The sequence below is a fragment of the Dreissena polymorpha genome, chromosome 8, assembly GCF_020536995.1.
Source record: "Dreissena polymorpha isolate Duluth1 chromosome 8, UMN_Dpol_1.0, whole genome shotgun sequence".
Lineage (NCBI taxonomy): Eukaryota > Metazoa > Mollusca > Bivalvia > Myida > Dreissenidae > Dreissena > Dreissena polymorpha.
Genome location: NC_068362.1, coordinates 3524002 through 3538430, shown reverse-complemented (window position 1 = coordinate 3538430; position 14429 = coordinate 3524002). Strand labels below are relative to the sequence as shown.

Below are 14429 nucleotides of genomic sequence, written 5' to 3'. Positions count from 1 at the left end.
CGAGGTTTGGGAAGTCATTTAAATACATCACGAACGAAAAGGTGCAAATATTTAAACGTGGGGCGAGTTTTTGTTTTACAGACTTTAAACCGACGTCGACTCTAGTGCGTCAATCAATCATCCTAACATAGATGCAAACAAGTTCGTATGAACTAGCACTTTACCATCATAAACTGTTTGCGAACCATTACCGCGAAGCCTTGTCTGACCTTCGACTGTCATAGAGTGATTGAACCCTTTGCATGCTGGGAAATTTGTCGTCTGCTAAAATGTCGTCTGCTGAATTTCTAAAATTAGCATTTTCTTCTTTTTTTTTTCAAAGAATAGCAAACAGTTTGGATCCTGATGAGACGCCACGTTCTGTGGCGTCTCATCTAGATCCGAACTGTTTGCAAAGGCCTTCAGAATTCGGTTCCAGCACTGAAAGGGTTAAGGATATAATTGGGTCGATATCCATGGTTCTGATAGACTTTCAACAGAGGAGAGTGTTTTTTTTATTCATTTTAAAGCATATATTGTATACATACATGTCTTTCACTTGCAATCAATGGTTTTTAACAAATTATACAGAAATATGCCTTATTATGTTTTAGACCTTGGTTTGTAACATTACACTCAGTGAGAACGGGATGTGTTCTAATATATATAATAATCAATGATGTTATAAGGTTAAAAAAGAAAAAACAAACTGAAATGAATATATGAAATGATAAACTAACATTAAGATAGTAGTATATTTAAGTGGACAAGCATTATGAAAATTTAATTCGATTCCATTTTTGTTCAAAAATATGCAATGTATCATTACTGAGGGCTATTTCTTTCTCAATCTGGATTTTTAATTTCAGGCTATGTATAAAACAATTAAAATTTGGTAATTGTTTCTTGTATTTCATGTTGAAGATAAAAAGATTCATCAATATGATAATAAAATTCACAATATTATAACCGTCTATGGATTTTAATGAGTTAATTCCAAAACTAACATTTAAGAGGGATAGTTTAATGTTTAGTTGCTGTTGGGCAATAAAGGATGTCAACTGATTCCAGATAGGTTGGGTGTATTTGCACTCCCAAACTATATGTTCTATAGTTTCGATATTTTCACCGCAGAAGTCACATAAATTATAGTTAGATAATTTGCATTTAAAAAGATATTTATTGATGGCGATATTTCGATGTAGGTATTTGAACTGAAAGTTTCTTAGTGTGATGTCGATTGTTGTTTTGTAAGACATAATAGATATTTCTTTCCAGTTTAATTCATGCTCTTGGAATATACTTTGCCATTTTATTTGGAATTTGGGTAGTTCGTTAATCTTATTGTTTATTTGTATTCTGTATCATAGTTAGTTCGGTTTTTGTTTTGTTGTGAGTTTTTCTAGAAATTGAGTTCTAGTGTTTTGCGTGTTGTTTGGGTTTATACTAGATTGTATATGTGTTGGAATACTTTTGATCAGCGTGTAATACATAAGAAAGTCTGTTGCTGGGATTTCATACAAGTAGCATATATTATCAAAGGAATAAAAATCGTTTATTCGGTAATCAAATAGTTGATCGGCATCCTTTATGCTCTTTTCAAACCAGTTTTTATAAAAGAATGTGTTATCATTTGCGTTCATGTTTTTATTATTCCATAAAATTATTTTTCTGTTACTTTTTTCTTCTAACATATCTGTGACTTTACTCCAAGCTGATAGTATATTAGATACAAACATATTCTTTTTTGCTATATCAAGTATTAGAGACTCACTAATGTTACATTCAAAAATTAAAGAGCCACCATATTTGGCTAGTGTTTGTTGACAAAACAACGTCCATTTACTCTTGTTTGTGGTATCTAATATACGTTTGACCCAACTGGATTTGATTGAATTAATGAACAAATAAATGTCAGTCAGTTGTATACCTCCAAGCTCTACAGGTTGTATTAATTGTATTCGTTTTATTTTGTCGGGTCTGCCATCCCATAAAAAAAAATAGATGTTTTTATATCTTCAATTATTTTATTATCTGGGTTTGGAAGAACGGTAAGTACATACATTAATTTCGGTAGTGCAAAAGTTTTTTATACAGTTATTTTTCCAATTAAGGTTAGTTTTCTATGTTGTCATGATTTAAGACAGTTTTTGAATTTTTGTAGTTTGGGTAATATGTTTTTTAATATTGTTTCATTCTCATTGTTTGTGAATGTTATGCCTAACGTTGATGCCTCGTTTGCTGTCCAATTGAAGTTCATTTCCGTTTTAAGATGAATGTTTGAATGCCTATATTTACCTACTTTTAGCACAGTGCATTTACATTTGTTTAATTTTAGTCCTGATACGTTTCCAAACAGGGTCAGTGATTCTATCAAGTTGTTAAAGGAGCAAGAATTGTTAGTGCAAAAATAAGTTGCGTCATCGGCGAATAATGACGGTTTGATTTCTTCGTCTGGTTTAACGACTATACCGTTTATGTTTGAGTTAGATTGTATATAATGAGATAGGAATTCTATACATAAAATAAATAACGACGATGAGATTGGACATCCCTGTCTAACACCTCTTTCGATATTAAAACTGTCAGAGAAGAACCCATTATTTATAATTAAACTACTTATGTCACTTTAAAAAAGTTTCACCCATTTTATCAAATTTTCTCCAAAGTTCATCTTCTCTAAACATGTGAACATAAAGGAATGGTCGAGGGAGTCAAATGCTTTTTCAAAGACTGCAAAGAATATAAGACCTGATTTATTTGTGCTATTGAAGTAATTAATGCATTCTTGTATCAATCGTACATTTTCGCCGATATAGCGTCCTTTTATAAATCCGGATTGTGAACTTGAAATAATCGAAGGCAATATTTTTTTATTCTATTTGCGATGCTTCTTGTTGCAGTTTTATAGTCATATAGTCAATATATGACTTTTATATTTGAGTTATTTTTTATTAGAAATGTGATTCCTTGTTTTTTTGTGTGATGTCCACTCAGATAAATATCACCATCCCATTCGTGCTTAAATGCTTCAATAACAATTGACGTTCTTGTAGTAGGCATATATTATATTTCTGTTCTTCTAACCATTTGAACATTTTTATACGTTTTTCTTTGTTGTTTAGCCCTTTTACATTAAGAGTACATATTTTAATACTCATAAAGAATGGGGTTATAATAAATGATATGTAAGTACGTGCTTGTCCATTTAGATAATATCTCAGAAAGATGAATAAACATATCCATGCTATTAAATATGGATATGGCAGAGGAGAGTGCTTGCTTATTGTGCACTGGTCGCGATATTTAGGAAAACAATCATTGCACCAGTATTTGAGAGCGTTATGAGGAATAAAGCAAGATATTTTTGAAAAGGTATTATTATATCAGACCCGATATGTTTTCTTTTCTTCAGCTTATTTAATCCACAAATGAATCTGAAATCATTAAGACTTTTTAATGTTATCAATTTCGCACAGGAATGTATAGGAAGGAGGAAATTAATATGCGCCAGTGAAATGTTCACTTTTTGTCTGATGTTTTTCGTAAGCGTTGATTCACAAATATATATATATAAATATGAATATGAATAAATAAATCAATAAAAATAAATAACTAAATATATAATTGTATTAAATTGAAGGGTTGATGTGTAAACAAGTAATTTGTCATATTATACACTGAATAAATAAAAGAAATATAACATACCAATATGTACAATATATTTTGAATCAATGACCACGTTGTGTAATTCAATTTAATTTCAACCCTTGACGAAGTCGTTGTTCATAGTAGCAGCTAAGTAGATAGTAAAAACCATAAACAGATATTTATAAGTAATGTCATTGTGTATGATTCGGATTCTTATTTAAAGAGATGTTGCATAACTGATATCGGCTGGGAAAACATTAACGCAAGTTCAGTTGCACAATAATTAATATATTGGGCCATGATCAATTTTAATTAGCACAACTCCGAGTTACTAAAATTACTACTAAGGTAACATTGCCTTTTCCACATTTATTCCTGTTCATTGAACTCAAATATTAAGAGAAAACTTAAATATTTTCAAACTCGGATATAAACTCATCGTCTCAAGAAACCTTCGAACTCCAAACCAAAGCACTCCAATAACTTAAGATGTTCTCATACTCCCATCATTTTACTATTTATATAGAGTTACTGAGAAATGTGCACATAGAAATTGACAGTTATTCATATTTTTTTCCCAATAATTCTAAAGGACAATAAGCAACAGATTTTGCTGAATACAACTGCACGGTATGTCTTCATATGAGCCTTGTTCTGAGAAAACTGGGCTTAATGCATGCGCGTTAAGTGTCGTCCCAGATTAGCCTGTGTAGTCCGCACAGGCTAATCAGGGAAGACACTTTCCGCCTTAACTTGATTTTCGTGTAGAAGATACTTCCTTTAAACGAAAAATACCATAAAAGCGGAAAGTGTCGTCCCTGTGTAAGCCTGTGCGGACTGCACAGGCTAATCTGGGACAACACGTTACGCACATGAATTAAGCCCAGTTTTCCCAGAACGCGTCTCATATTATCTTTAAATATTTCTCACGTTTAACTGTTCACATTTTATTATCCGGATTTGAATGCATGCAAATGACAAAACCGTCATAAATATCAGTTATATGAATCCCCATTTTTTAAGTCATTAAATATACTTCTTAATGCAGCTACAATGTTTGTTCAGCATTTCATAAACAGCATTCTCAAACTAAATAATGATTATTGATTTATTACATTAATTACATGGTCATGCAAGTGCCTGTCGTAAACAATGCATGTATTGATTTCAAACCCATTACTGAATACAATAATGAAATATAACGAAAACTCGTCAGGTGGATTATTGTGACGCGATACTTATAAAATGACAATTTAAAAAAAGCTTGTCATAGATTCAAAAAATGACGTGTTCATTGTATGCAATGAAGAAAAATAAAACTGCTTACTAAGAAAAACGTACAAAACATATGTTCGTTAATTGATAATCATCAATAGAAATCGGAAAAAAAATTGTTTCTTATTCTATTCACAAACTGCAGTAACGGTTCTTATTGAAAAGCAAGCTTTGCATAGCGGTAGCATGCAAGCTTATGCTTTTAGAAGTAATGAGTTCGAAAACAAAGGAAATACATTTTAATTTTCATTGTGTCCCTTCCTTGTTATTATAATTGTTCGATTTGTTTTCCCAAAAAGTACAGTTTTGTTAGTAATCTGTTTGCATAACATATTGACAAAATACAAAACTCTTTGAACAAGTCTTTTTATTCCATTTATGCCTGGTGGACTGTCCCATCCTTCTAAATTGGATCAATTTATTTCCCAAATTAGGGATGTCTAGTATATTTATTTCTGTTTTAGAATATTTTTTACATGAATTCCTTTAAGCAAACAGCGCAGACCCTGATGAAACGCCGCATCATGCGGCGTCTCTTCTGGGTCTACGCTGTTTGCCGATGCCTTTTTATTAGAGCTAGGCATAAATGGGTTAATTAAGGTCACTTTTTTCAAATTTTCTAACTCCGTTCCTTTGTTCACATCTACCTTTTAATACTTAACTTTAACAGGCTATTTATTGATGTAGCAAATGTACTGTTGTAACGATTAACTATATTTTTTTCTTAAAGTTGCGTTTTCGATTGTTTACTTTTTGTTACAGAGAGCGTTGAGTCAAATGCTTAATTGTCTGCTAAACTGAATTGTTTTTTAATCTACCAAACATGGGGAAAGCAGCTAGTTTTCCTTAATATATTATACGTTTTTCTTACTAATGAATGCAGATGAAATCATTCCGATCAAAGCTGGTGTAAAATATATCCATGAACAAAATGCGTAACGTTGTGCTTTGCTTCGAAGATTCACGTGTATTTAAGATAATGTAACGATTAGCTTTGGTGTTTTTCTTCTTTTTATGAAACAAAAATGGACCGTAATGTCATTGTGTAAGTCATGTACTATAATTACTTTCCTGACATGCATTACTTTAAGTTCTTATCTGTCTTGGTTAGAATGTGATCAAATCTGAAATGCTACTGATGGTATTTTTAGTTCTTTAAGTGCTGGAATCGAATCTTGAAGGCCTTTGCAAACAGTTTAGATCCAGATGAGACGCCACAGAACGTGGCGTCTCATCAGGATCCAAGCTGCTTGCTATTCTGATAGTATACTTTAAAAAAAATCGAAGAAAATGCTAATTTAAGAAATTCAGCAGACGACATTTTAGCAGACGACAAATTTCCCAGCATGCAAAGGGTTAATTCTGTCCCGTGTTGAAAATAATTCAGAGAGACCAGTTAGTGTAACCCAAAAGCCGTAATACTTGTATACAGCATGTAGACTTCAAAATCTTTCGGGTATAGGTTATTACTGTGATTATTGTTCTGAGCAACGAGTTTATCGTTTCGTTTATTGGCAAAAACGGCAAAAGCATTGCCTTGGGCCATTTACAAAAAATATAAAAATTATGGCCAAGACACACAGACAAATATCATATATACACACACAGTTATACATACATAAATACATAAACCCACATATCATATGACTATTTTTAAACATCAAAATATATACATCAAATGGGTATATTCAGAGCTCACACAGCAAGCAATTCATCACGTAAAATCGAAGCATTATAACAATATTTAGCAACGCTTCTGATTTTTCGTTTAGATCTAGATGACATGAAATTAATAAACATATTCATAGACGGCCAGGAAGTATTTACTAGGTATTTTTTCCTAATGTTAGTAACTCTATACATAATGGAATCTGTCTTATTCATTATTTTTATATAAAATTTAAGAGCTCTTTCTTTACACAACACTGCTAATGGATATTTGCCGGTTTCACCTAATACAGACATATTTGGTGTTGATTGTTTTACACTAAGAATTATTTTCAAAAATTTAAAGTGTAAGGCATCAATTTGAAATTCCTTAAAGTTATATATTCCCCATACTTCTGAGCCGTACAGCAGAATAGGTAGAATCATACAATCAAATAGATATAATTTGGTCTTAACATCCATTTTAACATTATTAAATAAGCACAAAAGCCTATGATAAGCTTTCAGGGCTTGATCAGAGAGAGCTTTGACAGCATATCGCATATTACCTGTATAATACAATTTTACACCTAAGTAGCAAAAGCTGTCAACAATTTCAATGATTTGTTCATTTATAGTCCACTGATAATTATGATGACTTTTACGCGTTTCAAAGATGCATACTTTAGTTTTGTTAACATTAATTTTTAATCCACATGATGTGGAGTATTGCGATATACTATCAAGTTGTGCTTGAAGACTTATCGGATTAGTGGTAAACAGTGCGATGTCGTCAGCAAATAACAGAAGATACAATGATAACTGTTTAATATCTTTGTCTGATAGATTTACCATATCAATATAATCAGTGATATCATTAATAAAAAGTAAAAATAAAAGAGGTGAGAGTGGCTCACCTTGTTTTAATCCTATTGATATGTCAAAAAACTCTGAAAAGTTCATGGTCGAGCTTGAACGGACACATGCTTTTATGTTTGAATAGATTGACTTAATAATGTCCATAATCTTACAGCTCAGGCCTGATTGCACCAGTTTTACCCATAATATATCGTGGTTTACAGTATCGAAAGCCTTTTCATAATCTATAAAAGCACAGAACAATTTGTTTCTGGATGCTAAAACTTTTTGGATAATTAAATGCAAGATAAAAATGCAGACAGTTGTACTATGGTTGTCCCTGAAGCCAAATTGTGAGTCATTAAGTTTTTTGTTATTTTCACACCATTTATTAATTCGATTTCTGAGCAGCATAGAAAACAATTTAGCAGTAATATTGATTAAAGTTATACCCCGATAATTCGAAGGATTTTTAGTATCGCCCTTTTTGTGAATAGGGACAATTACACCTTTGGCCCATGCGTCAGGATAGGTACCGTTAGTGAAAATGTAGTTAAATATGACCACAAGATAAGGTGCAATAAAATGTTTTGCGTCTATAATAAAGTCGCAAACATTTCCATCAAGATCGCAACTTTTATTTGTTTTGAGTGATAGTATTGTTTTTTCCACTTCATCTACTGTAAAATCCATATCCAGTTCATCGATATTTACATCAAAATCATTTACATTTTCTGTATTCAGACTCGAAATGTCAATCGAATTAGAAATAATTTTAAAATGGTCTACGAAATCTTGTAAAGACACATCCGATATACCCTCACTCTTATTTTTAGTAAATTTTGTTATATATTTCCAGCATTTTTTTGAATTTTGTTGACACATATTTGATAATTTATGTTTTTCTTTATTATAATAATTATATTTAGCCGAACGTTTTTGTTTAGCATATTCACTTCTTTGTTGTAAGAAATAAATTCTATTGTTTTCCTGAGGATTGTTTTTAATAAATACACCAGGTGTTTGGCTGTGACATACGGCTACCGAAACACTAGCACGGCGCTAATTTGTTAATTTGTTAATTTACATAAAAATAAAGTTGTATTTTCAATTAGTTTGTGTATGTATACAGTATTATCAGTGCTTTTGTATTAGCTCCTTATATGGACGAGTAAATGAATGTTTTAAGTTATGAAACATGTTTTAAAGCATGACTTCTCTTCTTTCATATTGTGTACATTAAATGAGTCGTGTCCGCACAGGCTAATCAGGGACGACACTTTCCGCTTTTATGGTATTTTTAGTTTCAAGGAAGTCCCTCCATACCGAAAATCAAATTAAGGCGGAAAGTGTCATCCCTGATTAGCCTGTGCGGACTGCACAGGCTAATCTGGGATGACACTTTACGCACATGCATTAAGCCCAGTTTTCTCAGAACGCGACTTAAATGGCCATAAACTGCTGTTAATTATCGCTGAATTTTCTGTATGTATGTTTGTATTATGTACACTGCTTAATAACCTCGCTTATTCATAATTGGGAGTATTTGTCATCAGTATGTATATGAGCCTCGCTCTGGGTACATGAATTGTAATGCATCCATGAGCGAAAAGTGTCGTTCTAGATTAGCCTGTGCAGTCCGCACAAGCTAATCAGGGACGACAATTTCCGCATAAACTTGATTTTTGTTAAGAAGAGACATTCCTGAAGCAAAAAAATATTAAAAAGGCGAAAAGTGTCGTCCCTGATTAGCCTGTGCGGACTGCATTGGCTAATCTGATACGATACTTTTCGCACATTGATTAAACCCCTTTTGCATTAAATAAATCTTTAATTTTAGTTTTGTTAGCACTTATATGTCATTATCTTTTAAAATATATAATAAAATAAAAATATTAATAAAGTTTGAGCCGTTTTATGCCACCATACTCAGGTCATTAAATTTAATTTCAGTTTACTTTGGTTAAATAAATATGTATTGAAAACATTTGATTGAAATTCCATAATAGTGATCGCGTAATCAATTAAAATATGTTTGAATATTTAATCAACCATTCAACAATTGAGTGGCTGATGTCAAACTATCCGGGTTGGCCCACAATGCAAACCTCAGGCGCGGAAAGACCCATGAACTTCGAATACCAAATATTAGATTATCAATGTACACATGAACTCTCATTTCGTCCAAATAGCCGCCGCAGTTCGACTTTGTTGTACTAATCTCAATCCCTGTAAAGAAACGGATGAAACTATGTTTAAAATGTGTATCTGCTGTTTCATCTATTAAACTAAGCTACACTTATTAAATGTCACGTTCTTTGTGGCAAACTCGCAAACCTAGGAACAAACTGTCTATTTCAAGAATTGTGAGACACCGTAACATAAATAATTATCATATCATACAAGATATCATATCATATATAATATCATATCATACAAGATATCATATCATATATACTATCATATCATACAACAACAACAAGCTCTGCTTCTATTGCTACTGCTGTTTCTGCTGCTGCTACTTCTACTACTACTGCTTCTGTTGCTGCTGCTACGTTTTCTGCTACTGCTACTGCTACTGCTACTGCTACTGCTACTGCTACTGCGACTACTACTACTACTACTACTACTACTACTACTACTACTACTACTACTACTACTACTACTACTACTACTACTACTACTACCACTACTATTACTACTACTACTTCTACTACTACTAATACAACTACTACTAATACTAATACTTATAATACTAATACTACTACCACCACCCACTACCAACACCATTGCTACCACTACTTCTTTAACTTCTAGAACTTCTAAAACCACAACCCATATGCCCATTAATAATTTAGTTGGCTTGCGAATGATGGAGTTGGCAGCAGACGCTCAGACAGTATGTTTGCCTTTAACCCATTTATGCCTATTGGACTCTCCCATTCTTTTAAATTTGATCAATTTACTTCCAAAATTAGGGATGTGTAGTATATTTTTTCTATATTTAAAATATTTCTTACAGAAATTCCTGTAAGCAAACAGCGCAGACCCTGATGAGACGCCGCATCTGGGTCAACGCTGTTTGTCACGGCCTATTTTCTAGACGCTAGGCATAAATGGGTTAAATAAAACAGAATTTAAATGTTATTGCATCATTCGAAACCTTCCGCTGGTAGACACATCGAGTGCCAGATAGCGTTTATGACACTCGACAACATTTGAAGTTATAAATTGATTAATTTAAAAATATCTTTTTCATATCGGTACCACTTCAACATGTTTTATTTTTCAAGACTCAAGCACTATCAACATAATAAGCAACCAAATAAACAATAAAATAACACACGAAGACACATACATATTCATATATACATATGAATTTAACGTGTGTCCTTCACTTTTTAGCACTAAAATACCCATGTTGAAAAATCACTTTATTGCAAACTTCACGGGACACCTGGTTCATAATTTACCAATAAATAGGAATGATACGCCCGTGATTATCGCCAACGGCAAACTTTCCAACAAATGAAACGTGAAGTTTACTTTTCCATTTCACATGTTCATGATCACTCCGTGACAGCTCCAATAACGTTGCACCAATTTATGGACATTAATCGAACAGCGGGCTATATTTAGAAACAAAACCTGCAATGTGAAATAACAGTTAAAGCGACGGGTGCATAGAACCGACGCGATCCACTGTTGTGGCACTTATTTGTTTTAGCGAGAAGATATACGGAAATGAGGTATTCATATTTTTTTCCACAGATAACGTGTTATTAATGTGTTCACGTTGCGATCTGATTTGTATATGTTTCTTATTTTGAAGGCTGTACATGGATAGAAGAAATATATGGTGTAAAATTTTCTTTTTTAATCGATGGTATCAACCTCATCGCTTATATCCCTACATCCACGCATCTGGAACTGATTACGTTTTTATGAACGGACTTCAAAAGAAATTGCCTGATAAATCATTCTTTAGTTATTTCCCGTGACCGTTGTGTATCAAACATTGTATTGTTCATGTCTGAGCAAACAATAACTGCATGTTAAAGCATTTTTTAAAAATCATATTGCTGTCCTCCACCGTGTACACTATCCTTTTTGCTGTTTTACATAATCTCATAGGAAGCGTTATTATAAAAGCAGAATATAACAACAATACAATAATGACTTGGTAAAATTACATCAGCCGGAAGTTGAGATATCGATTTAGTCATGAAGCCTGAATAGCTTTAAAATTGTGGAGATTGGTACTTGAAAAAACGGGAAGATAAAATAGTTCGTCATGTGACTGCTCATTATCAGTGAGCGGATGGATAAAATGAAGTTGGAACGCTTTGTGAACTTCATTGGCGACACGTTCCTTCATTTCACAACACTTAAATTACTAATTTATTATGTGATTGATTTGAATGCAAAATCTTAAATACGTAAGGTATAATTAGGGGCTTAACGACTGTTTTGAGCGCGGATTCTATAATTAAACGACAGTGAAATACAATCAAATCAAAATAAAACGTCGAACAAGAATTTCATATCAAATTGAACAGCATAAAATGGATTCAAGTAAAATTGCAAGTTTGTTTATATTGTTTGGACTATCAACAATTTTCGGATTTCTTTCCATTTTATTGGTCAAATGTTTGACCAGAAAATTTGGAACTTCCGGTACCGTTAATCGCGTCGTCAGTTGGTGTAACTGCTTCTCCGGCGGCGTGATTTTCGCCGCTATGATGTTGGACCTTTTACCGGAAGCGCGCGAGGACATGGAAGATGCGCTAGAAGACTATGGTTTTAAAACGGAATATCCACTCACGGAACTGCTAGTATGCGTTGGATTCTTCTTCATGTTAATCGTTGAACATCTTGCACATTTCTGCTGCTCCCCGAGAAACGTTGAACCATCAAACGTGGCGCACGCTGAACAAGAACACAAGCAAGAATCTTGTATTGACGATTCTTTCATTCAGCCGTGTGGTGGAATAAAAAACGCCGGTTACGACCAACCATCGGACAAGTCTGAATATCCTACAGACAAGTTCACCACCAACAAAACCGCCATAAACAACAAGAGCGTTGCATTTATCAGCCATGGCTACAAGAAGTCAGGCAACGCAAAAACTGAATCGACAATCGCACAATCTGCCGCAAACGATACCATGGAGACAACCACAAAAGACACAAAACATTCAACAAGGGGAATAGGCCTTATGATAGCTCTTTCAATTCATATGCTTTTCGATGGCCTCGCAATAGGCATGTTGACAGAGGCCTCGGATGTTTGGCAACTTCTGGTCGCAATTGCTACTCACAAGTGCCTCGTTTTTATCACGATCGGTCTTCAGTCCGTGGAAATGTTGTCGTCTGCTAAGAAAGCCGCTTGCGTTGTCCTTTACTTTGCCGTTGTTAGCCCGATCGGCGTTCTTGTGGGTGAGGCAATACACACCTCCGATGACGCTACCGGTCGGGACACCGTAACGGCCGTCCTTCAAGGAATCGCCACGGGAACATTCCTTTTCGTGACGTTCTTCGAGATCCTGTTACGTGAACTTGGTTCACATAACGCAACGCTACTGAAAATCGTGTTCAGCTTTGTTGGATTTGTATGTATGGCATGCGTTCGTTTGCTCGCAGGATAAGGATAATCAATAATCTACGCATGCGCATTTCTAAGATCTTTCTACACAAGGTTGTGAAGCACGTGTCTTTTTGGCGTTAGAACAACTTTTTATTAACTTGACCACTGTTGCTGTTGACTAAATCCGATAAACTATAAAATAGAACGATATATGTGTGGTTTTATGTGTTTGCGTACTCTAAGTTTTGTCAGACTTTTCGTTTATATATTTTTTAAACTATTTTTAGATTACTCTGATGCTTAATACAAAGTATGAGTTGTAATGAGTTGTAATTTTGAATTTTTAACATTAAATAACGTAATTTTTAGACACAGCATTTTTATTGTATGCATATTTTAAATTATTTCTATTTGTCAAAAATGTTTAAAAATGTTTAGCATAAATCAACATAAATTAACATTGAATTGCAATGTTAACTCTCATATGTAGTCTCCTGATTATATCAATTGTACTTTGATTTATTCATGTTGAATACGAACAATATTGAGAAATAAATATTTGATGAGGCTCTTTTTTCTCTTCAATGACCTTACTCTAAGCTTTGCACTTTATGTGACTAATGGAAATACACACACTCGAATACGGTGTAATAATACAAGTTCACAAAAGAATCAAACAATGAATATGTTAACTGTTGTTATGCATCTAAAATAAAATTCAGCCTTGTTTAGTTGTAGTCGTTCTCATGTCAACAAAAACATTCAAGAAGTATTATTACAAATCATGGTACATGCAACTCATTAACAAGGACGTTATTGATTCCTACTATTGCGTTTGTTCGCAACATATTGGTGAAATTTATTGTTTTGCAACTCTCATTTATGTCTGGTAGTGTAAATTTTGTTCAGATTAACTTTCTTGATACGTTCAGAACGTATTCACTGACTTTTGTCTATTTCAGACGCGTTCTGATAAAACGGGGCATAATGCAAGTGCGTACAGTGTCGTCCCAGATTAGCCTGTGCAGACCGCACAGGCTAATTAGGGACGACACTTTCCGCCTAAATTAGATATTTGCTAAAAAGAGACGTCATTTAAATAAAAAATGTCATAAAAGCGGAAAGTGTCATCCCTGATTAGCCTGTGCGGACTGCACCTCAGGCTAATCTGGGACGAAACTTTACGCACATGCATTATGTCACGTTCTCATAGAACGCGACTCATTTCATCGTTTAAAGCTAATTGGCACGAACGCTTCAAAATAGCCGTCAAAGATGAAGTTGTCATCAGTTCTATCAAGGACTTGGCTCCTCTGGTAATTGGCAATGTCTGTTAAATTTAAATTCAAACATAGTCGCAACACTGCGCACACAATTCCCTTTTGCGATAAAACAATGTTTAGAGATGCCGAATCAGTAAAATAAAGACATT

At 33.6% G+C, this 14429-nt stretch overlaps 1 protein-coding gene across 1 annotated transcript; it reads left to right on the top strand.

The window, feature by feature from the left end:
• The first annotated feature begins 12149 nt into the window (after positions 1-12149).
• On the top strand, positions 12150-13728 carry LOC127842155 (zinc transporter ZIP3-like). Its single transcript, XM_052371503.1, has one exon. It carries the CDS (start codon positions 12150-12152, stop codon positions 13056-13058), a length of 909 nt encoding a protein of 302 aa, XP_052227463.1. The 3' UTR covers positions 13059-13728.
• Positions 13729-14429: the final 701 nt, after the last annotated feature.